This window comes from Tachypleus tridentatus, chromosome 11 (assembly GCF_004210375.1).
Source record: "Tachypleus tridentatus isolate NWPU-2018 chromosome 11, ASM421037v1, whole genome shotgun sequence".
In the NCBI taxonomy this organism is placed as follows: Eukaryota; Metazoa; Arthropoda; class Merostomata; order Xiphosura; family Limulidae; genus Tachypleus; species Tachypleus tridentatus.
Window position 1 is genome coordinate 27,181,509 of NC_134835.1, and position 27,266 is coordinate 27,208,774.

General features: G+C 32.8%; 1 protein-coding gene and 2 long non-coding RNA genes across 6 annotated transcripts in view; 1 reads left to right on the plus strand and 2 right to left on the minus strand.

Moving 5' to 3' along the window:
* LOC143231811 (uncharacterized) overlaps nt 1-27,266 on the minus strand; it is a 184,050-nt gene that overhangs the window by 81,845 nt on the left and 74,939 nt on the right. The window lies entirely within an intron of this gene.
* The window catches only part of LOC143231809 (uncharacterized), a 109,186-nt gene that overhangs the window by 30,847 nt on the left and 51,073 nt on the right, over nt 1-27,266 (plus strand). For both annotated transcript variants that reach the window (XR_013017200.1, XR_013017199.1), the window contains exon 3: nt 5,166-6,956. This is a non-coding gene — a long non-coding RNA (uncharacterized LOC143231809). The remainder of the gene's footprint in view (nt 1-5,165; nt 6,957-27,266) is intronic.
* On the minus strand, nt 109-25,438 carry LOC143231808 (homeotic protein ultrabithorax-like). 2 transcript variants are annotated; one of them, XM_076466473.1, is made up of 3 exons: nt 24,390-25,438; nt 3,910-3,969; nt 109-1,793 (listed from the first exon to the last, which is right to left on the minus strand). In XM_076466473.1, the coding sequence occupies exons 1-3, from the start codon at nt 24,853-24,855 to the stop codon at nt 1,444-1,446; spliced, it is 876 nt and encodes a 291-aa protein (XP_076322588.1). In that variant the 5' UTR covers nt 24,856-25,438; the 3' UTR covers nt 109-1,443. The 2 variants fall into 2 exon arrangements, with proteins under 2 accessions (XP_076322588.1, XP_076322589.1); XM_076466474.1 differs by lacking the exon at nt 3,910-3,969 and having other exon boundaries at nt 24,390-25,331.

Genomic DNA, 27,266 nt, shown 5'->3' on the forward strand with positions numbered 1-27,266 from the left:
AACAATGCAAGTAGTTTATAGAATATGTTTAATTCCTTCTTAATTATAAGTAATTTCAGTTGAGTGACTACAAATGCGAGTAGAATAAAACAATAAGACACCCTGAAGTCTGTGTTAGCTCTATATTTTCCCATCACATATCACAACATCGTTACATAAACACACGAACAATTACATTACGGCCGTAAAGAACAACCGTTGCCTCGTGAGGAAGCGAATCAATTAGTCAAAGAAATCTAGTTCTAAAAAGAGAATATAATAAATACAGAAAATAGCCGTTGTATTTTACGTCTGACACATAACCATTCTGGTCACTTTTATCATAGAGAAAAATAACACACGTTCTTATAAACCTCTACATTGTAACCAGTTCTATTTTATTTCTTATCTTATACGTTGCAACATTGTTACTTATAGCTTTGACAGTGACCAGAAAGAAGAATGAATTAAGAAAATCTATTTGCAAACTTTGTAAAACTTTCCCTCGCATTGGAATGACTTGCTTATTGTTACTAATGTGAGACTGGTGCAGTAATATACATGTGGAGTTATAAAATTCATTAATGAGAAGGGAACACCATGTTACGTTACAGAGAAAAAAAATTCTCTATTTAAACCTATGAGGAAGACGTAGTTAAGAAATACGTGCCGACTTCCTTCAATGGATACAGTTTTGTTTACGTATATCATAGATGCCTAAGGCTTGTTGATTTTATATTTACGAGAAGAGTTGTATGACTAAATATTAAGAGATTCCTTAAGAAACAAAGTTTTTCGACAGTGAAATAGGCAGAAAGCAAACTGACGAATCTCAAAATACTGACCGATTTCATAATTAATTTAAGAACTTAATTTCGATGAAGTGAAATTTGTGTTTCGCAGAAGAATACCAACCTCTCCCTATACATATAGCTAAAGATGGGAAACATATCGTCTCATATTATGAACACAAACATATAAAGAATACCTAATCCTAGCAAATACACTCACAGTAATGTTCACAACACGTGAAATAAACGCTTTCTACAACATATCAGTACATATTACAGAACCCGCCTTAACTTTGTATACGTTTAGCTGAAAATTCAGTTATGTCAACCCTCTTGGGCAAAGTTCAAGCATCTTATCGTGGGTATTGTACATATCAGTTTGGTCCAAGTAAAATTATGGAAATTTTAATGGATTTGATCGGGTAAATGGATACTTTAATTCAACCTAAAGATTATGGGCGCGATCCTCAAACAAAACTAATGACTTTTAAATGTTGGTTTCACGATGAGACTTCCTGAAATTGTAAATCTTTTTTTTTTTAAATCGTTTTAAATTTGATTCCAACAATATCACGAACTATAAAGTAAGAACTTAAGTAGGACCAAACATGGAATCTCCACTTATCCGCTCGAAGAACCTCATGCACGAGGAATGAACAGAATTGGAAAAATCTTACGTTTTTCCGGAAGAGGAGTTGCATTCCGTTGTTTCCGAGGGAGAAGATCCTGTTTGTTGGGAGCTTTGGTGGGATTGGCCTTGGGATTGTTGGCTTTGGGTTTTGGTTAACTGGCTTTGTCTTTCTTGTTCGTTCAGCTCTTTGATGGCTTGGATTTCTTTTTTCAATTTCATTCTCCTGTTTTGGAACCAGATCTTGATTTGTCGTTCGGTGAGACATAGAGCATGGGCCATTTCAATCCGTCGGCGGCGGGTAAGATAGTGGTTCGTATGAAATTCCTTTTCTAGCTCTAAGGTTTGATAACGGGTGTAAGTTTGCCGTCCTCTACGGCGAAGCCCATTGGCACCTAGGAGAAGGATCGAGATATTGAAAGAAAACAACTGATAAACGCTTTGCTTGTCGTACTTTGAGGAAACTTGACAATAAACTTAGAAGAAATTAAAATAATAATCATAAAAAGTTAAAGGGATATTTGTAAATAAGATGTATCGTGAATAACAAGAGAAAGGCTACGTGTTTGTTGGAGATTTTCTACTCAAAATACAAAAAGTATTTGTTAGGATTAACTTCACTTGGGCAGTGTTTTGTTTAGGTATGGCTGAACAAAGAGCTTCATGGATAGATCTAAATGAATGTTTATATTTTTTGTTTCTTGAATAAATTTATTTCACTTGTCCACCTTTAAGACGTTATATTCACAGTTAGTGGGGTCAGTTGCTAAAGATGTAACCACTAAAAGAGTTTGCAATCTAGATGTAAATGGATAACACTACGCTCAACATGTCCATCCATCCCTATAAATATCTTACTCCTCATTCAACATGTCCATCCATCCCTATAAATATCTTACTCCTCATTCAACATGTCCATCCATCCCTATAAATATCTTACTCCTATAAATATCTTACTCCTCATTCAACATGTCCATCCATCCTATAAATATCTTACTCCTCATTCAACATGTCCATCCATCCCTAATATCTTACTCCTCATTCAACATGTCCATCCATCCCTATAAATATCTTACTCCTCATTCAACATGTCCATCCATCCCTATAAATATCTTACTCCTCATTCAACATGTCCATCCATCCCTATAAATATCTTACTCCTCATTCAACATGTCCATCCATCCCTATAAATATCTTACTCCTCATTCAACATGTCCATCCATCCCTATAAATATCTTACTCCTCATTCAACATGTCCATCCATTCCTATAAATATCTTACTCCTCATTCAACATGTCCATCCATCCCTAATATATAATTAGTTCTTCACTCAACCTGTCCGTCCATTTTCCCAGAATACCAGAAGGTACTCACCTTCATTCAACATATCCATTCATTTCTCAAAGAACCTCGCTGTTTAAGTAAGTATCACACAAACATCTAACTTTGTTTATCATTATTTAGTTTAATCTTTCAACAATAAACATTGTCACACGATAACAAGAAACTAGCCAAAAGTGTGTGGTGACAACAGAAACATTTCTGAATCACTAATAGTAGAACATGTCAGTATGGAACATGAAAGGTCATCACATACGAATTTAACCAGTTCATATGAAATGAAGTTTAACTTTGGGTTTCGTCTTTTACAGATTATTGTAGGCTTAGCTAAGATTTCTAAACCTATATTTATGTTTTCGTGTGGTATTATTCATTTACTTACATACAAAATTCTCATAAATTTCTGGCGACGCAGATTTCAAACTAAAACAAAACCTTATATTTAGTGTCTACAAAGTTGTTGTTGAAATAAATTCAGATATTTCGCAAACTTCACCGTTTTGCTTACATTCAAAACATTAGAAATTAACATTCTGTTTAAAAAGTTCCAGACTTCTATTTTAAGGGTCTTGTTTCATTTTTTTTGTAAATTATAAATTAAAACGTTATCCATTTCGAACAAAGGAAGGCAATACCCTGCTGCGTTTATAAGTTGTGTCAAAACCTGAAGAAAAATTACACATAGAGGGTCTATTTATAACGTCTTTGATACTGAAATAATATTAAAAAAACTGTGCCAGTTTTATGGAAAACGTAATTAATGACATCGCGATTCTGTAATAAGATTATATTTGTACTTATTGTCCGATAACGTGGTCCTATTTTCTGTATTATTATTTATTTTGTCTTTCACGGCGGGCACGTAAAAAAAATACGAATTACGTTCCATGAACACGAAGGAATCTCTAAGGTTAAGTGAATCACAGCCTAACAGTAATAGTTTTGTATTTGTTTTATAAAATCTGCTTAGAACACATCTCGGTTGAAAAATAAAACTCGCAAAAAGAATTGCTACATTTTATCGGAAGTTTCCAATGCTATATATATATATATATTGTGATGATGTGTATTCCATATGAAAACCTTGACACTAACCGCCTTTCCTAGTTCACAAGAACAAAGTTACAATTACCGCGAGAAGACGGAATTCTTTGCCATCAGAAAACCTACCTTCAACAAGTCTCTTGTAAATATCCCGAAAGTTTGTAACGTTCTCAGTCATTGGATGTCCTTCATGAAAAAAATGAACAAAAATACTTTTGTCTGTAGAGAGCTGGTTACTAAACGCGAGATGTTTCTTTTGAAAAATAAATACTAATTATATCCAATAAAACAACTTTCTTTTATTAAATTTTACATCCGACCTTTACTTAGTGACTCCCTTTTGTAAACCTAAACATGAAGAATATTTTATCATTTAGGGCACAAAAACAGTCATGCCGTTTCAACAATCCCTTTATAGTCGTATAAAGACACGCGTTAATAAAAGTTATAGCTGTAAATTCATATAAAACTTGGTTTATTACAAATGATAATAATCACAGAACAATCTTAACAACTCGTACGAATAATCATAAAATAATAACATAAAATTGTGTCATTCTGTTCAGATCAAGTTAATGACATCAACGGATAATTTATGGGGAACATAAACTTAACTTTAATTACACATAAACTGTTACATGAATAACAAGTTCAAGTTAGCACAGAGGTTACCTGACATTTAACGTTTCTAAAGATGAATTTCTTATGCATACCAAACAAACTACAACAATTATACTTTAGAACTACCCTGTTTAGGACAATCACAGTTTATATTAACAGATAAGTTCGAATATAATTTAACTCAAATTAACATCTTTTTTCTTAACCGTAAAGTTTTAACATTTTCTGATTTTATCTTTAAACGTTTATTGGTCCAGAATTCAGAGTTTTACAAAAACAACAACAAAAAACGCCATTTTGCAAATATAGGCTTAGCACTATGAAATACATATTTCAATAAATATTTTGTTGAAAGAGTTCTAACTGCATGTGTGTTTTTTAAGTTTTTTTTATTTATTATTTACGTGTTGGTATGTTTCCCATCTACATTAAATATATTTTGCTTCACATCTCGTAAATTATAAATTTCGGTATTTACAACTGGAATTTCAAAAAGAGCTTTTGTCAACACTTTCCATGTTAGTAGCTTTAAGATATGAAACCGTCAAAGCTTACTGTTTATACCTTGACATATTCTTTCACTATCATCCACAGGTTTGAAAAAAACCGAAACGATATTTTGCTTGCTTGTCGAGCAAGATAACACTGTGAAAATCTGTTCTACACAGTTTGAGGTTTTAGCGTATTCTGTTACGTAATATATTTGTATTTATTTGTTAGTGTCAGATACAACTTCCAGTGCGACTTTTCTTCTTTTGCAGTTTGTTGGATAAACTTTCATAAAAGGATCTAAGGTTCGAGACATTTCCTTGGTAAAGAGATGAAAACGAACGACATATAACTACTTTCCCTCCAAACCACAGCTCTCAGCTAAGTATTTTAAAAAAATCGAATGTAATTGACTAATTAATCGAACCGTTAACTTTAATTTAAGAAATTCTTTCACATATGGAAGTTACTTTTATTCTTATATTTATTCACAAAAAAAAAGTCAATGCGATTTGAAACATTTAAAGAATATAACTGTTGCAAAAATAGGTTTTATTTAGAAAAACTGAAAAAGATAAAAGACAAAAAAATGCAATATTTGTAATAAATGAGTTAGCGCTGATCAGATAAAACCGTGTCTTGTATATTTTTATATTTTCTAACAGGAAGACATTCAGTTGATTAACGGGAAAAACTTCATATTAAAATAACTTATGGTTTCACCTTTCTTTGTACTTCAAATGATAGACTTTAAACTTTATGTGAGATGTTGAAATTATTGTGGAACTACTGTTTAAAATAACAAAAGTTCGAATTTTCCTATAACAATTGGATAAAGAAAACTACTGGAATTTTAAAACGTATATATGAAACTCCAGATACGTGGATAAAGTTTTCTTAAAGTTAAGCATTTGTACCCTATAGCAAGTTGATTTAAATTTATTTAACAAGACTTTGTTTTCTGTTTAATTAAACAGGGAAAGCAAAGAAGATGTGAAACACGATCCACGGGAGGAAAGTCGCATCTCGCCCTCTTAAAATCATAATTTTGTCGTAACTTTGTAGAGTTTTTTTTTTTTCCAGGAATAAACCATTTTTTTTTTTTGTGGTGGTGGACTGTTTTTTGTTTTGGCAAACACACTAACAGAGTTAGGGACAGAGGTTTACGAAACCTACACGCATTCACACATAAGCTGAACACTGAGTATACTGTTTGGTACCTTGAGGAAATAGTTCCGTACTAAACTTTCACATTAGATTTAACGAGATCATGCGCTAAAGTGTTTAACCTGTAGTCATATTACTAAACACACAACTATAAAACACTGATAAAACAAAGCTAACTCTTTGACTAAATGTTGAATAAATGAATAACTGACACCTACCTGTTCCCCTCAAACTTTTATGTTAGTTTTATGTTATTAGTTTCACATTCATAGTTTTTACCACAAATACTTTTATTTCGCAACGGACGTTGCACATATGATCTACAAGTGTGAGATAGAATCGAATTCAAACCTGAATAAAAATACGGAACACCGTGAGTTCTCCAATAGACGTTGTCATCAAATCTTTGGGTATTTCCAAAATAACACAACATGTGATGTTGTTGCCACGATACCATAATGAAGCTAGTTAACTATCTTTAGGTATCACTTGATGATAGAATAAGCGATGAAGTGGTACAGGGGCTACGCGCATATAGTGATGCAATAGTTTAAATATGACCACTCTAAAGAAACAAGTCACCTTCTCCAACCTGCAACGCTAGTGCCTAACCAAAACTCGAATCCAAAGTCCTTTTTAAAATGATAAGGTTAATAAATGTTCAAACTATGCATCAGACGGAAAGCGTATAGGCTTAGATACTATAAAAGTGTCTTGAGAAGCAAGCAACGTTGATTATTGGGGCATCTCCCATTTCCACTGTCCAAACGATCTGTGACGTCACTGGACGCCATGACTGTGATTATCATATTTAGAAACGAACGGTGTCGCCTGGTCATGGAAAGGTCGCGAAGAAGGTTTCATTTTTGTCATTCTGTCGCACTACAAATAGCAAGGTAAGTTTTCTTTTTTTATTTTTCGTATTTTAATTTACTTTGATAGCACAATTTATATCATATTGATATTATGAAATTTGTATTTAAATTCAGAGGAGGGTACGGCCCGCCTCCTCCCTATAGGATGTCCGAATAGAGGAACGTAAGAAAAATGGCGGCTATCTTCTGCTTGCTCAGACTGGGAGACTTTAAAACACTATTTCTTTATGAATTATAGACAGGTATCAACATGGTTTCGAACTAGAAAACAGGTTTTCGTATTTTATGTTAACGGTAGAATAGTTTTACTAAATACGTCATTAAATTCAAGTTTTATATGATTCTAACTTTGCTCTCATGAATGTGTTTCATATAGGAGTTTCAAGAAGGTTTCCAAGCTCGTATATTCCAAGCATCATAGAATTAAACGGCTCAGAACTATTATATTGTAATGAATCTTAATATTTTGTATTATAATACGTAATGCGGCAATATTACACTGTTTATTGAAGCTAGTACAACGTCCACTTTACTTAAAATTATTTTAGTTTCACGAAATTGTGTACAGAATATTATAACATTGAATTCTTCAGTTGTTTCTTATAGAGTTACAGTGATAAAAAAATGAATTAAATATCAGCCTGGAAACCTTTGACAACTGTTAGGGTCTATACCTGTTTAAATATTAGCCTGTAACAGCCTGGAAACCTTTGACAACCGTTAGGATCTATACCTGTTTAAATATTAGCCTGTAACAGCCTGGAAACCTATGACAACTGTTACGGTCTATACCTGTTTAAATATTAGCCTGTAACAGCCTGGAAACCTGTTTTCTGTTCAAACCAAAACTTTTCTAATGAATTTTAAGTTTCGGTAAGTTCTAAGTTGCGAAAGATTCGGTCACATAATTTTAAGACTTAAAATTTAGTGAAAAATACGTTTATTTATGTGAGATACTTACTTCTGGTTCATTTCAAACCTGTCCGCACCACAGTTATATATATAAACTGATCTAATGATACTAAATGACGCACGATAAGATATGTGAAATGTTAATCACGCATTCCATAAGATGTGCACTGAAACTAACGTATATTTATCTCTAGCTTATGAGTATTCTTCCCCTGAAGGTTTAATTAATTAAAACGAAGGCAAAAATAGCTGCAAAAAAAAAAGTTACGCTGTTGTATCTCCTAAATACACCTGTTATACACACATATATATATAATATTATTGTACGTACTACATATGAGTGTTATACTCAAAGTACTTAAGTTTATTTTAGTCGAAAACTAATACCTAATTATACTCGAGAATCATTAGGGGTAATACCGTTAATTTTAGTTAGGTAAAACAAAATCTAAATGTATTATGTTAACTCCAAAATATGTGAGTGATTTAATGTAATTGCACACGCATGATAATCAAATAATGTCGTCAGAAAGTGGCGCGTTCTGAAATCGTTAATATTTTGTTTAGAAATTAAGGAAACTAAAAACAAATAATATACCTGAATGAATTTTTTATTGGAGATGAATATTCATTGTTCTATTCAAAGTCATTTTAGAATGACGTATCACTAGTTCTGTTGCACTGACACTATAACGCATTGGGTTTTTTCTTGTGACTTTAAAAACAAAGATATTTTGAAATAGCATAAAGTAATTTTATATAAAGTAGCTCCTAATTATTTCCGTTCCTAAAGGTTATCTCTTTACTATTGTTTGTTATGTAAAACTATTTTACAAACAATGTATATTACAGTGATACAAACAGAATAGAATACAAGCTTATTTATACTTCTATATGAGTGACATTTATATAGAAGTGGTGAAACGGAACTTTTACAGGGTTTTAAAAGATTTCATTTTTTACGTGCTGTATTTAAACAACTGTTAAAAAGTGGATTTCAAGTAAACACTAGAATACATTTGTGAAGGTAAAAACACGCTGTTATTTGAAAACAAATATAGAGTGTTTGTGCTATCTGAACGTTAAACGCTGGTTCACTGGAATCTTTACCTTTTTTAAGATAACTTTACCGAAGGTTATTTTCGTTTTCGAAGCTGGAAAAATATTATGACGAATAAATGTTCGTGATAAATATATTTTTGCATATATCTCTTTGTTCCAGGATTAAGAAATAAGATATGACAACTACAAACTTAGAGGTTGTTTGAGAGGATGCTAGAAAGATAAATATAGGTTGATTATTTCGTCTGTTTACTATAGTATACTTAAACAACATAAATCGCACTTGCTTTTATGCATACACATTCCAAGAATATTGACAGAGGAAGAGAGAATCATCCTTAGGAAGTTCATCGCTAGATTTTTATTGTTTTTATACAGTGAGTTTGCCTAAACTTAACCCTTATGAATAGAAACTACTGAGATAACATCACTGATGCTATATAAAATAATGAATCCATTTACAAAGTGCAGGTTTTATTTGAGAAACGGAAAATGTCTGATTAATCTAACAGAGTTAGGAGTAACCTAATAATCTAATTAATAATTGTATAGTAGAAGCTAAATTTATCATAATTAACTAAATATAATTATTAACAAGTGCAGCATATCTTTACAAGTGTTGGGATTAATTAAGCATTCTTGTTAGCACCTGTAGTACAAGTTAAGCAGCGTTAGAAATAACTAGAGAAGGTATCAACTGATGTAGACGGTACTCACTCAGAAATCTCTAGGGTTATCTGAATACACGTGTTACACTGCACAACAATTTTTTTGAGAAGTTTTTGCTGATTGTGACAGGTACCTGGTGGGTATGCACAAATATAGTTTTGGTTTTGCTTCATCACGTAGGAACTCTGAGAAATAGACAGTTAACTGTTTACTGGCAATAACGTATTTAATTGCGTTTATGTTTCTAATACGCTATTAAGTTCAACATAATTAAAAGTGTTTTGCTCCTGATTTTCGTTTGTATTCAATGTCCGGTGCATCACGTTGCAGTGTCCAACAGTAGTCAGCAAGCATTGACGGATTCCAGTTGCCCTGATATCGTTTTTCCATTGTAGCTATGTCCTGACAAAACTGAACGTTTCGATGAAACGTTACGTGCTGGACAAATTTGGATGTGATTTTCGTGATCAGCAGCTAAAACTCTATAAGGAACACCCAACAGTGTTCAAGAAGCAAACACTTTGTTGTGCAGTGAATAATAAACTGTAATATAAGTTAAACCGCGTTAGGATTAAATGAAAATGTTTGTTAGCGGTCATATATATAAAACAAACAATAATTTAATGCTAATAATAATTATAAAAAGTGGTTAGAATATAGTTGTAATTTCAGGTTCGGAAATTTTGATTTGATAAATATATGAACAGTAGATATCATATATTTTCTTACGTCGACATTTCTATCTTTAGTTAATTACCAAAAACAAGATTGTGCTAAATAAATTACTTAGTAAACAACCAACAAATAAACATTGTTAACGTAGAATAATGTGTCGGATAGAGAGAAATAGTAAAAATAGAGTTAATACAAACTGTTGTTGTCTAGCTTGAACAGCCAACAAATAAACATTGTTAACGTAGAATAATGTGTCGGATAGAGAGAAATAGTAAAAACAGAGTTAATACAAACTGTTGTTGTCTAGCTTGAACAGCCAACAAATAAACATTGTTAACGTAGAATAATGTGTCGGATAGAGAGAAATAGTAAAAATAGAGTTAATACAAACTGTTGTTGTCTAGCTTGAACAGCCAACAAATAAACATTGTTAACGTAGAATAATGTGTCGGATAGAGAGAAATAGTAAAAACAGAGTTAATACAAACTGTTGTTGTCTAGCTTGAACAGCCAACAAATAAACATTGTTAACGTAGAATAATGTGTCGGATAGAGAGAAATAGTAAAAACAGAGTTAATACAAACTGTTGTTGTCTAGCTTGAACAGCCAACAAATAAACATTGTTAACGTAGAATAATGTGTCGGATAGAGAGAAATAGTAAAAATAGAGTTAATACAAACTGTTGTTGTCTAGCTTGAACAGCCAACAAATAAACATTGTTAACGTAGAATAATGTGTCGGATAGAGAGAAATAGTAAAAACAGAGTTAATACAAACTGTTGTTGTCTAGCTTGAACAGCCAACAAATAAACATTGTTAACGTAGAATAATGTGTCGGATAGAGAGAAATAGTAAAAACAGAGTTAATACAAACTGTTGTTGTCTAGCTTGAACAGCCAACAAATAAACATTGTTAACGTAGATCAATGTGTCGGATAGAGAGAAATAGTAAAAACAGAGTTAATACAAACTGTTGTTGTCTAGCTTGAACAGCCAACAAATAAACATTGTTAACGTAGAATAATGTGTCGGATAGAGAGAAATAGTAAAAACAGAGTTAATACAAACTGTTGTTGTCTAGCTTGAACAGCCAACAAATAAACATTGTTAACGTAGAATAATGTGTCGGATAGAGAGAAATAGTAAAAATAGAGTTAATACAAACTGTTGTTGTCTAGCTTGAACAGCCAACAAATAAACATTGTTAACGTAGAATAATGTGTCGGATAGAGAGAAATAGTAAAAATAGAGTTAATACAAACTGTTGTTGTCTAGCTTGAACAGCCAACAAATAAACATTGTTAACGTAGAATAATGTGTCGGATAGAGAGAAATAGTAAAAATAGAGTTAATACAAACTGTTGTTGTCTAGCTTGAACAACCAACAAATAAACATTGTTAACGTAGAATAATGTGTCGGATAGAGAGAAATAGTAAAAATAGAGTTAATACAAACTGTTGTTGTCTAGCTTGAACAGCCAACAAATAAACATTGTTAACGTAGAATAATGTGTCGGATAGAGAGAAATAGTAAAAAACAGAGTTAATACAAACTGTTGTTGTCTAGCTTGAACAGCCAACAAATAAACATTGTTAACGTAGAATAATGTGTCGGATAGAGAGAAATAGTAAAAATAGAGTTAATACAAACTGTTGTTGTCTAGCTTGAACAGCCAACAAATAAACATTGTTAACGTAGAATAATGTGTCGGATAGAGAGAAATAGTAAAAACAGAGTTAATACAAACTGTTGTTGTCTAGCTTGAACAGCCAACAAATAAACATTGTTAACGTAGAATAATGTGTCGGATAGAGAGAAATAGTAAAAATAGAGTTAATACAAACTGTTGTTGTCTAGCTTGAACAGCCAACAAATAAACATTGTTAACGTAGAATAATGTGTCGGATAGAGAGAAATAGTAAAAATAGAGTTAATACAAACTGTTGTTGTCTAGCTTGAACAGCCAACAAATAAACATTGTTAACTTAGAATAATGTGTCGGATAGAGAGAAATAGTAAAAACAGAGTTAATACAAACTGTTGTTGTCTAGCTTGAACAGCCAACAAATAAACATTGTTAACGTAGAATAATGTGTCGGATAGAGAGAAATAGTAAAAACAGAGTTAATACAAACTGTTGTTGTCTAGCTTGAACAGCCAACAAATAAACATTGTTAACGTAGATCAATGTGTGGGATAGAGAATAGAAACTATGAAATAGTAAAAATAGTGTTAGTGTAAACTATTTTTGTATATCTTGAACAATTAACAAATAAGCATTGTTAACGTAGATCTATGTGTCGGAAGGAGAGTAGAAACTATGATATGGCAAAAATAGAATTAATAGAAACTATTGTTGTCTAATTTGAACAACCAATAAATAAGCATTGTTAACGTAGATCAATGTGTCGGATAGAGAGTAGAAACTATCAAATAGTAAAAATAGAGTTAATAAAAACTATTGTTGTCTATCTTGATGTTTACCAGAGCTGCGACTAATCAATACATGATACATCTATGTAATAATTATAGCCAGCTACAATGCTAATAATTTTATCTCCTTAAGATAATTTTTACCATTACTAGAGATAGAAGAGACAAATAAGATGCTAGATTTTTATTAAACACAATGTTTAAACTTGTGCAATTTCTCATAAGTATCCAAATGTATATGAATTATTTCACGATAGTCCACCGCTAAAGAAGTTGCATTTATAGCTCCAAAACTGTGCATAAATAACGCATGTTTCGAGAGCTCTTGGCTCTAAGAATACGTATTTATTGCAACAGCATTAGATGAAATCAAACAACACTAGTTATATATATATATATATGTAAGTTGTGAAATTGCAGCTATTGTCCATTACTATGCGACGCCTTCTTAAGTGCAAATTTGTGTCAAACTTGAGGGAATAAACATGACATTTGATTTTGATTAAACCTATATAAACTCTGGTGCTTTAGCCACTGAAAATAGTTAATTCTGTAGTGCACTTCCAACCACAAAACCAAGAAGTAAAGTATTTCTTACATACTACCTTAACGTCTAACTTCTCACCTGAATTACTGGTTCCATCGTCCAGGTTGAAGATCTCGTCCTGTCTTTGTTGCTTATTTATCTTGTAAATTACATCAACGTTATTTAGTGGACACCAAATTTATTTTTTGTCTTAAGGTGTTACAACATGACCTTTTTAAAATGACATGTTAAAGTATTTGATTAAACTTTCATTATTCTACCTTTTCGTATTCTTTAATTTGTTTTTGCCCTATTAGAAGTGCCCTTCGTTTAAATAATAATCCATAATTTACGTGGTGAACAATACTTCAGTATTACCAGTCTCTCTAAATCCGGATACTGCACGTGTGAAAGGCTTCTCAGGTGATTTTTGAGCTGGTCTTTATAATTTCAGGGGACGATGTCGTTCATTTTAGGTACTGATCGTGTATCCAAATAAATGTCTGATTCTTATTTCATGTCTAAGTCATTTTACTGAATATTGTATTACCAACTTCACTTCAATAACACGTATTACGATACCATATAGTAATAAGAAATTGTGTTTAGTACCACTAAATGTGATTAAAACTATAAATCTCTAAGATGACGAGAGTCACTGTTCAAAGACAGATCTTTTACGTGATTCTTTGGTGTTGTTATTTTTATCTAATCGACTTGGTTTTTTTCGAGAGGAATGGAACATATCATATTTACAGAGAAATGGTTGCGGGCTTCCATCTTTTGTTTTGTTTGTTTGTTTTGAATTTCGCGCAAAGCTATTCGAGGGCTATCTGCGCTAGCCGTCCCTAATTTAGCAGTGTAAGATTAGAGGGAAGGCAGCTAGTCATCACCACCCACCCCCAACTCTTGGGGTACTCTTTTACCAACGAATAGTGGGATTGACCGTCACGTTATAACGCCCCACAACTGAAAGGGCGAGCATGTTTGGTGCGATCGGGACTCGAACCCGCGACCCTCGGATTACGAGTCGAACGCCTTAACACACTTGGCCATGTCGGGCCTCTTCCATCTTTCAAACAACTGACATCTTTTAAAAACAGCTAAATTAATTTGACCATTAACCATGAGTTGATAGGTTATATCGCGGGCATTTGTTAACTTTTATGTATTACAAGTTTTTCGAAATTTATAATTATTCGTCACAAATAATATTTCAAAATTGGAACAAACGTTTTCTAATGTACAAATAATGGTATACGTTCGTTTTATGTTTTATTAATATTGTGCGTGATGTAATGTCAGAGCATGTGATGACATATATTTATTTTTATAACGTTTTATACTGTTTAAAAACGATATTTTGTCGTAACATAATTGTCATTCCATTTTCAATTGATTAGATTATCAACGTAATTGCAACGAAAAAGTTTCTGTCATAACCAGCTTATCAAAGTAAAAGTAAGTGTCGCATTAAAACACCCTAAGCTCATGGACTAATGACATCAGTTGCGTGACATTTCACTAACAAGAGCTTAATATCGCATTGTTGCACGAACAAAGGATTAGTGCCACGTTCGTGGATTGGTTGGTGTCGTATTAATAAGATTTGTTTACATGTAACATTAGCAGACTTTAGATAATGAATAGGACCTGACTACGGACTGTATAATGTTTTTCTTTTCTGATTACGTCACGTGGACTCCCCGTTAGTACAGCGGTACGTCTACGGATTTACAACGCTAAAATCAGGGGTTCGATTTCCCTCAGTGAGCTCAGCAGATAGCCCGATGTGGCTTTGCTATAAGAAAAACACACACGCGCACATACTTCACGTGGTGATTGTACTATGACTCAATGTTCTCTATTCTGTACATTATAATACCTTAACAATGTGTACTGTAAACGCTTGAGATTTACAAATCTGTGTTGACAGTTGAAATGTTAATAACACATTTATATAGTTTTTAATACTGTTATCTATGACGTCACCTAAATAAAATGGCGCACATCTTCAAACCTGCTTAGTGATATATAGCTTGGAACAGCACATCTTCAAACCTGCTTAGTGATATATAGCTTGGAACAGCACATCTTCAAACCTGCTCAGTGATATATAGCTTGGAACAGCACATCTTCAAACCTGCTTAGTGATATATAGCTTGGAACAGCACATCTTCAAACCTGCTTAGTGATATATAGCTTGGAACAGCACATCTTCAAACCTGCTCAGTGATATATAGCTTGGAACAGCACATCTTCAAACCTGCTTAGTGATATATAGCTTGGAACAGCACATCTTCAAACCTGCTCAGTGATATATAGCTTGGAACAGCTCAGTTCAGATTGCGACATAGGCACATGCTATTTCTGTTTGGTTTTGTAACAATATGGATTACACTCAAAATAAATACACACTGTTTTCATTACATGTAAATTTAATTTTTCATTTGTCAAATCAGTGATGGAATAAAAAAATGGCTTTATTTTACACTGAAGCAGGATATCTTATTGTGTGTAGAGCTTATATGTAAACAGGATTTTGAAAAAATTTGTTATATGTGACCTATAAACAGGATTTTGATTTTTAATAAACGTTTTAGAGCCTACCTGTAAAAAAAATTTTTTACAAAGTATGTTAGAGCCAACCTATAAATAGTATTTGGACAATGTATATTAGATCCTCTCTGTAAACAATATTATGACATATTTTGTTAGACTTTATCTGTAAACAATATTTCTACAAATTATGTTAGAGCCTACCTATAAACAGTATTTGGATAATGTATGTTAGAGCCTCTCTGTAAAAAGTATTTTGACATATTTCATTAGACTTTATCTGTAAACAATATTTCTACAAATTATGTTAGAGCCTACCTATAAACAGTATGTGGACAATGTAGGTTAAAGTTATCTGTAAACAATATTTTTAAAAAGTATGCTTGTGCCTTTCTGAAAACAACACTTTTACATATTTTCTTAGACTTTATCTCTAAACAATATTTTGGAAGAGTATGTGTTAGAGTAAATCTGTAAACAATATTTTGATATAGTGTGTTAGAGCCAATCTGTAAACAATATTTTGATATAGTGTGTTAGAGCCAATCTGTAAACAATATTTTGATATAGTGTGTTAGAGCCAATCTGTAAACAATATTTTGATATAGTGTGTTAAAACCAATCTGTAAACAATATTTTGATATAGTGTGTTAAAACCAATCTGTAAACAATATTTTGATATTGCGTGTTAAAACCAATCTGTAAACAATATTTTGATATAGTGTGTTAAAACCAATCTGTAAACAATATTTTGATATAGTGTGTTAAAACCAATCTGTAAACAATATTTTGATATAGTGTGTTAAAACCAATCTGTAAACAATATTTTGATATAGTGTGTTAAAACCAATCTGTAAACAATATTTTGATATAGTGTGTTAAAACCAATCTGTAAACAATATTTTGATATAGTGTGTTACGCTAAACGTTCTAAATAAAAAATAAACAACTACACTTTTAAAACCTGATAAAAATAACGTTATTTTAATATTTGTTAACAGTCTAGTTAACGATCTCTTAGTGTTTGAAATTGAACTGTAACTGTTATAAGAACTTCTGTACTTAACCAACAAGAATTGTGGTAGACCATTAAATTGGTGATAACAAAAGATAAGTTCAAACTATATTGCTGGTTATCGAGTGTCATGTATAATTAAAAATGTAAGTTCATTTAAACAATTAGCTAATGACTAGGCCCTTCCAAGCGCAAGTCTGATAAAGTGTGCACTTACTGTGATGAAAATCTCATAATTTTCAACTTGAATATTATAAGTAACTAAGCTGTAGAATCCAGTTGTAAAACCCGACTATTAAAATCATAGTGATAAGTGTAATGGATGTTACTGCTCAGTTTTATCCGTAATGGAGCAGCAGTGAATTAGTTTTCTGACACACAGACTGGTTCGTTTCCAAGTCTAACCAGTTTGTAAAAAGACAATAAAATAACGTATCTGAAAAATAACAACAACCCTAAAATGTTGAATACAGGAGAATAATATGATTTGATGTATTTGTAGTTTGAAGAAATTGTAAATATTCATTTGACTGTCATTTTACCCTACTCTCTTCTGTCGTATAAAATAACATAAATGTGAATCTTGCAACTGACACGTAACTACTGAGGTCAAAACAGAATTCCACAACCAAGATTACTTACGAATGGAACTTTGATTACGCAGGTAAAGCGTAGAAAATCGAAGTTGTTCAAAAAGAAAAGAGTTCTATAGTACGCTATAAGCTGATTGTATTAATGTTTTTTCTCCAATCACAAATAACTACAATATGGCAAGACATATTTTGTATTGCAGAGCATTGTTATCTTAGTCAAGAAGAACAGTGTGAATGTGGCTCTATTGTTGAATTGGATGTGAAATGGTCATTGATTATTCAATGTTAGTTTTCAACAACATGAAAATGGAAGCTTTAAGTCAGAACGCCAGATCCACATGAAACATTCAGTGGGTGATGTTTCAAACATTTTCAATATGTTAAGCTTCAAATATAACCTCAAGATTGTATGTAAACATAGCTAATTATTTTAACATCCGAATTAATTAAGTGTGTCACTTTTTCTTTGGCATACAATTTACAGGTATTTCTTGGTGAAATGACCTACAATAAAAACCGTTTACTCGGAGAAGCAGAAACCTGAGAATTATTCCGTAGTATGGGTTTCACTGTTAATATTTAACCTGCTTTATTACACGATGTCTTGTATTTCGAAGAAAGATGTATTTTTTACTCGCGAGAAACATCCAAATGTATTATTATACTGAAGGAAGTTCTGTAAACACAGCTTGTTATAGCGTCTTCTGAGCAGGTTTTAATATGAAAAATATTGGCATGTTAGCCTTTACCGCTAGAGGGCACATGAGCATTCATTTAGATAAACAGAGTCTCATTGTGACAATACTTTTACTTACGCAAGAGCAGAAACAAAGTAAGAATTACTATTCAACAAAGTAAAACATGCAATAATAAGATGTTAGTGTGAAACATTGTTCACACAACAATGTTATTCATAAAGTATGAACTTTACATAAACAATGTTATTCATAAAGTATGAACTTTACATAAACAATGTTATTCATAAAGTATGAACTTTACATAAACAATGTATGAGTGTTTATGTTTTTTCTTATAGCAGAACCACAACGGGCTATCTGCTGAGCCCACCGAAGGGTATCGAGCCCTTGATTTTAGCGTTGTAAATTCGCAGACGCACCGCTGCACTAGCTAGAAGCCAATGTATAAGAACATATTAATATTATGTCTTTCTTCCGTCTGTCTATATATAAAAATTACAATATCAGCCAAAAATAACGTAACATCATTTTTCAGCAAGAGTGTCAGTTCGTCACAGTTTTCCACTCAGAAAGGTTCGTTTTATACCACTTGCAACGACAACTTTTTAAAAAAAAACTATAATTTCCACATTGCTTAAATAGCTATGGTGACTATGAAGTGTGAAAACATGTGCTCGAAAATGTGTTGACTTACTCTGTTCTCATCTGAGAACACTCCAAACTCGTCGAGTTAAATCAAACAACAACAACATAGGCAAGGTTTTGCTTTCTCATGACAATTTTCATTGTTTAAAAATCTGCTAGCGAAACAAAAATTTAAGACATTAAATGGTTAGTATGGTTTATTTCCGAAAAATTATGCTGTGTTTGAATTTTTGGTGTGTGTTTGTTTTTGCATTTAATGAAATAAAACTTCCAGCAGGAAAAACAAAATATTATATAGTTTCATGTGGAAATAAAAACAAAATTTAATAATTACATGAAGAGTTAACTTCTTCAAGTAAAAATATGCAACCAGTTATGTTAATTTTTCCTTGGTTAATAGGCTTACCTTTCTTGGTAGTGACAAAAGCAACAAGCTTTACACGTATCTTCTGGTACTGTAATATGAGATATTACTAGACTGTTTATGTTGGTGTCCTTTTTCAGTAGATTTAAGTTTCTGGGTTATGACAGAAGGAATAAGCTTCACACGTGACTTATAGTATTGTAATATGAGATATTACTAGACTGTTTATGTTGGTTTCCTTTCTTTAGTTAGTAGATTTAAGTTTCTGGGTTATGACAGAAGGAATAAGCTTCACACGTGACTTATAGTACTGTAATATGAGATATTACTAGACTGTTTATGTTGGTTTCCTTTCTTTAGTTAGTAGATTTAAGTTTCTGGGTTATGACAGAAGGAATAAGCTTCACACGTGACTTATAGTACTGTAATATGAGATATTACTAGACTGTTTATGTTGGTTTCCTTTCTTTAGTTAGTAGATTTAAGTTTCTGGGTTATGACAGAAGGAATAAGCTTCACACGTGACTTATAGTAATGTAATATGAGATATTACTAGACTGTTTATGTTGGTTTCCTTTCTTTAGTTAGTAGATTTAAGTTTCTGGGTTATGACAGAAGGAATAAGCTTCACACGTGACTTATAGTACTGTAATATGAGATATTACTAGACTGTTTATGTTGGTTTCCTTTCTTTAGTTAGTAGATTTAAGTTTCTGGGTGATGACAGAAGGAATAAGCTTCACACGTGACTTATAGTACTGTAATATGAGATATTACTAGACTGTTTATGTTGGTTTCCTTTCTTTAGTTAGTAGATTTAAGTTTCTGGGTGATGACAGAAGGAATAAGCTTCACACGTGACTTATAGTATTGTAATATGAGATATTACTAGACTGTTTATGTTGGTTTCCTTTCTTTAGTTAGTAGATTTTAGTTTCTGGGTTATGACAGAAGGAATAAGCTTCACACGTGATTAGCAGTACCATAATAGAAAAAATATATGTAGACAGGATTGTGAGAGAAAAACCATGTTATAGTGTAAGCAAATAAAATTATGTAATCATTTTATTAAAACAAAATAAAAAAGTAGATGTTTTTATTTGTCTACCACGTATAACTTGCACTGATAGTGTTGTTTAAAGTTCTAGAAGGTGCTTCAAAGAATGATCGGTATATTCCTGAACTTCGTTTGATTTCGATGATATTAGATATGTGTCATAAGTTTCAAGAAAGCGAAGATACGAGCACAATCTCTCTCATATCCACCCCTCTCGGTCTCCCAGCCTCCCGCTGCTCCAGGCCTGGTTCAGAGAGACCTTAACAAGTGGTTCTTCTTTATGAGATGGTGACAGCTGCCGATAGCAATTGAGCCTTTGACAAACGTGTACACTTAAAAACATCAAGTGACGTAATGAAAACTAAATTTAAAGTATGACGACCCATACTTTATTAAAGTATGACGACTCTTATATTCAACTCAACCTTGAGATTTCAAACAAACTCAAGGAAAGATTATTTACTCATAAATTAACTCAATACTATTTCAGTGCGTTGAACCAATATATATTATACAACTGAGTGTATGTCAAGACATTGCATATATAAACTACCCTTTAATATAAATTATATTTCAGAACATCTTATCAAAAACATTAAAAATATTTATTTCTTCATCTTACTCAATATAAGGGAAAATTTAACTTTTAACACACTGTTTCGTAGTGTTCTTCAGTTGTTTTATCGTGCTAATTTTGTCACTCGTCACTTATCTTCCATATTATTTTTTTAGGCTTATCTGCTTATTAACTGACGTTGAAAGTGTCTTACTAAATGGTACATAACAAATGTTTTTGTACTATACAACTTGTAAACTAATTTCACTCATCACTTTAGTATTGAAGCCACTATACTTTGTGTAGTGTAATATAAAAACAGCTTGTAACCTAATCCCCTTTACTACTTTATATTTAAGCCCACTATACCTTGTGTAGTGTGATATAAAAACAGCTTGTAACCTAATCCCCTTTACTACTTTATATTTAAGCCCACTATACCTTGTGTAGTGTGATATAAAAACAGCTTGTAACCTAATCCCCTTTACTACTTTATATTGAAGCCCACTATACTTTGTGTAGTGTAATATAAAAACAGCTTCTCACCTAATCTCCTTTACTACTTTATATTTAAGCCCACTATACTTTGTGTAGTGTAATATAAAAACAGCTTCTCACCTAATCTCTTTTACTACTTTATATTTAAGCCCACTATACTTTGTGTAGTGTAATATAAAAACAGCTTGTAACCTAATCTCCTTTACTACTTTATATTTAAGCCCACTATACTTTGTGTAGTGTAATATAAAAACAGCTTGTCACCTAATCCCCTTTACTACTTTATATTGAGCCACTATACCTTGAGTAGTGTAGTGTAAAAACAGTTTGTAAACCAATCTATTTTACTACTTTATATTGAAGCCACTACACCGTGAGTAGTGTAGTGTAAAAACAGTTTGTAAACCAGTCTCCTTCATCACATTATAAAACAAGTTCACTACATAATCTTCACCATCTCTGTTTCAGGTACCATTATCAACATGGGTAAGTATTTTTTTTTAAGGATAAGATATAAAAATATGAAAACATTCTAGTTATAAACTTCGTACGTCACTACTTGATAAATCTTTAAAACGTTTGTTTTTTTTATTAACATACATTCCATCAATTTAGTGTGTCCAGCTGTGCCAGCTGGCTCACTTCCCAGTTCTTTACTTAGGTTTTTGTTAATACTTTTAAGAGCAGAGAAAGCCGTAACTATTTCACATGCACCCTCAAAGTAAACTAAGCAACAAAAATACAAGACAAGAAATGAGAAAACTTCCCCAACAATGTGCAGCTCTATTAATAATTATATGTTGATAAAAATGTTTTTTTTTTCTCTTTAATTTCAATCGATTCCAGTTTACCAATGATGTAATGAAACTAGTACCAGTGAAACCTAACAGGATAACTGATATGGCACCAGACCGTTTGTTTGTTTGTTTTGAATTTCGCGCAAAGCTACACAAGGGCTATCTGCGCTAACCGTTCCTAATTTAGCAGTGTAAGACTAGAGAGAAAGTAGCTAGTCATCACCATTCACCGCCAACTCTTGGGCTACTCTTTTATCAACGAATAGTGGGATTGATCGTGACATTATAACGCCTTCACGGCTGAAAGGGCGAGCATGTTTTTGATGTGATGGGGATTCGAACCCACGACTCTCATATTACAAGTAGAGTGCCTTAACCACCTGGCTATGCTGGGCCGAGCACCAGACCGATTTAAAATAGAACTAGTACCCTTTCACTCAAATATAAACTGTATTCAATGATTGCTTTAAATAATATAATATTTCGAAGTCCACACATGAAGGGTACTCCGTATACGTTTCATGTACATGTTGATGTACAGTGGATATTTATCGCTCTAGAATTTTGATCTTTCAAAATGAATATATTCAAAAACAATACTTGAGCCCATAAATGCACACACACACATATGTCTATATATAGAAATGCATTATTTATCTAGTTATGCAAAGTAAATCGTAATAATAGCTAACACTAAAAATACGAACAAAAGAACTTTGATTATATTGCATTCCTTACTTGTATTTTTGCATCGAAAATAGTAGTTTCTGAGAGTTTACTCTATTATCTCTGTTTTATGGGGATAATAGTGAGATTCAGTGAGTATAATAATTTCTATATGTTATCGTAAGCACACACATATATTAAATACATAAAGTCGAAGGTAGAGTTTCGAAAACAGCTATTTTAATAATTGGAAATAGGATCGCCTGCTTTTTGTTGTTTTTATCTGATCTTATTTCTAAGACGTAATAAGCTTTTTCCTGTGGGGTTCTCTATAGAAGGTCTTATCTCAAGCTTTGACAGTTCCAATGTCGTTCGAAGCAGTTACAAAATCTGTGTTATATAACAGGGTAAGAAACACGTCCGGCAAGTCCATACCCACTGGCTGTGTTAGATTGTAATCGCTGATCTCGAAGATAAGAATGATTTACAAAATGTATCACTATTTCCGATTGGTGAGTGTTAAGGACAGTCTGAACACGCTACCTGGGATCTCTTCCAATAAAACCCAACTTAATGTTGGTGTTGCTTTTTTTTTTTCCTTCTAACTTAAGGATATGTTCTACGTTGTGATTTCCACACAATACTCTTTTAAATGTATTTACATAAACTTATTGTCAAAAAAAAAATGGAATTAAACTATTAATTGAGTGCTACGCTATATCGTAGCATTTATAATTGCGTTTCAGAGATATCACGAGGGATATCTCTCTAAGAACTGTTTCACAAAACTCGTCAGGTTGGGTGTTTAACAAAACTACTGATATTTAAATCTCATGAAGTTAGGTGTTTGATAAAATTAAGAATATTAAAAGCTCGTGAGATTAAGTGTTCGTTAAAACTAAGAATATTAAAACTCATGAGGTTAAGTGCCTGATAAAACTAAGAATATCTAAAACTAATGAGACAAAAGTGTTTAACAAAACCAAGATATTTAAATCTTATGAAGTCAGATGTTTAATAAAATTAAGAATATTAAAAGCTCGTGAGATTAAGTGTTCGTTAAAACTAAGAATATTTAAAACTATTGAGACAAAAGTGTTTGATAAAACTAAGGATATTTAAGCCTTATTAGGCTAGGTGCTTGATGAAACTGAGGATACTTAAAACTCGTGAGGTTAAGTATTAGATAGATTAAGGATATTTAAGTCTCCTTTTCGTATAAACGTCAAAAGAGCAGCTGAGGCAATGGGCTTTAGGTTTTTCTTGCAATACTTGTCTTTTATGGGGCAATTGACTGAAAATCGCTGGTTTTGGGTAATTGAACGCGAGTCGTGTTGCACTCAGTGTCTTAAAACGCGTCTATATGAACGTTATGCACAGTTAGGAAACGCTGTTGGTACTGCACTCTAACAAATTGTGATAACGACTGTATGGATTTTGACAGTATTAAATATTGTTTGTTCTCGTTTTTGTAAGGAAATAAATGTAATAATTTATTTTAATTGACCATATAAAACATATTTAATATTTTCTGAGGTGATCTTCAAATTATTTTGTATTTAATTTATAATTTTTGTAGTCAGAGCTACACGAGGTCTATAGTTATAGGTTTTAGTAAATGTATTATTCATGCAATATTTTAAAACTGACTTTCAAGTTTGATGCAACAGGGGAGAAGTGGTTTTTTTTTTCTTTGTAAAATCTTTTAAAATCGAAAATCACCAACCTGCCATTGCCATCCAAGGGTAGAAAGCGTTGGCGTGGGCCTGAGACATGGCACTGGTGTTTTGGTAGCAAGCTGTCCATGCGTCTGACACACGCGGAGATGCTCCGCTATCTCCCGGGAAAGGACGCACAGCGTCGTTGCTCATTGCTGCAGCTCGGACACCGGTCAGTGCTCCCGTCGACCAGGTGGACATGTCTTTTACAGCCACGTTGAACCCATTTTGTTCCTTCACCAAACACTCGGGTTTGAAAGCTACGGTTGGGTCCGGACTCACTGCTGTGTACAATTTGCACGAGGACGCTGATGTTCCGGTGGTGTCGACGAAGCCCGGATCGTGCGCTGCCCGGGCAGCGGCGCTTGGTTGCGGATACGGCGGAACAAGGAGTCCTTGCGGGAAACGATATGGTTGTTCCGCTGCACCCTGACTATTATAAAAGCCAGTCTGATCAAAGTAAGAGTTCATCATGTCTGACCACCACCCTCGCTCCTTTCGACATCAGATTGTGAATTTGTATTTTTTACTCAAGTAAAAGTGTTGGATTAAATTTGGCCATGGCTGCTATGTATACACATCGCAAGGACTTCCCGGAAGGGAACAGTTGACCAATCAGAGTTCTTCATGTGCGGCGAAGAACTCTTTACTCGTTCGTGTATTCTACCGCCAATAGACTCGTGAGCGCGCGACTTCGTCTGAAGTTGTATCCTGTTATTAAAATAACTATCTAAGCTTGTACATTTTTTTCTCGACAACTTGTCATAATTATAAATAATTGAGAGAAGCCAGTGATTCCATTACACAAGGCTTAGCGACATGTTCAACTCACAAATACAGTGCAAGAAGTCCATTCTCTGTCATTTAGGAGTGTCTTTAATAGACAGGGTCAGATTATACACGCGTGCTCTATGGGTGTCTGGAAGTCGTGTGATGTCACTGTCAGTAAACAAGTTATATTTAATCTAAGGCCAAAGAACAATATCTATGAAATTCCCGTATACTAGCTGTGCACCATTCTAAAACAAACAATTTATTTTATTTATTGAGATGTTTTTTTATTAGGCAATTACTTTCGACGATGTTTAAATGTTGTTAAGAGAAAAACAAAATATGGAAAGACAAACATACATCGGCTGTCATAAGGAAAGGCCTTCTATGTGAAATTCTGAGAACCCCAAACTCAGTGTAATATAGAGAGGTCGTATTTACAGACCAGTGTAATACAGTACGACGGCTTTGAATCGTGTAGTTGTTTAAGACATATAAAGTTTATTTGTTCAAATATAAAGCTCATCCATTGGATCGACGTATTTAGTATCTGAAGAAAACTTACGAGGTCCTAAATGCCTATAATGAGTCATACAAGCACGCATTAAGACCGTTAGGTAATTTGAAACAAATTGAGTAGGATTTATCTCGTCGTAATTTTACGATAACTGCTACGGTTAGCCTACTAGGTACAGACCGAGTTGGCCCACATAGAGGGTTTCTGAAATATGTAACGCTCTTCTATGGTAGTGTAGCATAATGCTATTCTGCGTAAATGGCGTCATAATCTCGACTCTGAAGAAAGAGCCGGACGAGGGGGCCAAAGCCGTGTACTTGTTTTTGCATCTTTCATTGGCAGTGGTCACAACACGTCATTCGTAAATCTACCAATGAACGTTTTGTGGCTCCTACCTTTTATGCTTGCTCACCCAAAGTGCAAATATAAATCAATGTATAATCGGAAATCGTCAAGTAATTCTTGGAACGTGTATGTTTACTAAAATAATAATTTAAAAAATATATAAAGTCAGCCCTAGTACCCTTAAAACTGAAAGTGTTTGTTAGCAGTGTTTGTCCAGCGTATAATGTTTTCACGACCAACCTGTTAAAAGTTATATTGTATAAGCCGATATATTAAAAAGTAACACATCTTCAGATAATTACTTTTTACGATACATTATACACATTTATGTATATACATGAACTATTATCGGTTGAAAGAAAATCACTGTTCATTGGCCGAAATGCTGTCCACAAAGTTATTGAACTAAGAAATGTTTTTATTTGCAATTATTCCGAAAAATTAAACAGCATAAAATACATTTTGTGTATCACTTTTAGACATGAGATGGGACAAAGATATCCCATTTTAACAAGTTTCTGATTCTGAATTGAGTTTTTTTTTTTACACCTACAAATCAGAACGCTTTTTACAAATAGTATAGAAAATCGGTTTAAAACGCTGCCTGTTCCATATACTGATGGAAAGAGAATTCAATTGTTGTTATATTTTTGAGGAATGTTTAAAAAGTTTTAATGCGTTTTCCCTTGGCATTTACAGTCTAATCACGAACCTATCTGGCAGATGAATGACAGATAAACGCACGAGTATGAATCATTAAATGATTAATTTAAACTCATATCTGATAATTGAATCCAAGTGTAATATGTTATTGTGACGCTATGTAGATACACGTGTCATTCACGCCGTAACCGCAAGCTGCATGTTTTTGTTTTTTTTACGTGTTTTGCCCAAAGCTGTATTTTGCCCCCTTCTGCACATTTTATAGCATTGCGGATCCCGAAGGCGTTACTTGTTACGTAATATGTTTGGATGCTTGAAATTTAAGTGTGAAGTTCGTATTTGAGGCATCACTATCTCCATTAATTATTTATTTTAATTAACAAAAACAATTTCGAGTAGCAAGATTTCGTAAACACCTGGTGTCAGAACACTTGAAGTTTTATGTTATTGACCATGTGGTAATCTTATTATAAGTGAACGTAAAATATAATGATATATACTTATATGTTCGTATTTCTGTTTACAGAAACACATTACGCAAAACTGAAAAAAAAGTTAACAGTTGATAAATAACGAAAACATTATATCA

Bases quoted from the DNA above. Each gene is read 5' to 3' on its own strand.
- LOC143231808 (XM_076466473.1), bottom strand. From the start codon at position 24,855: ATGATGAACTCTTACTTTGATCAGACTGGCTTTTATAATAGTCAGGGT. The intron at 3,970-24,389 runs GTTGGTGATTTT...TTTTTCATGAAG, and splicing joins CCCTTGGATGGCAATGGCAG to GACATCCAATGACTGAGAAC. The intron at 1,794-3,909 runs GTAGGTTTTCTG...TCCTTCTCCTAG, and splicing joins TTACAAGAGACTTGTTGAAG to GTGCCAATGGGCTTCGCCGT.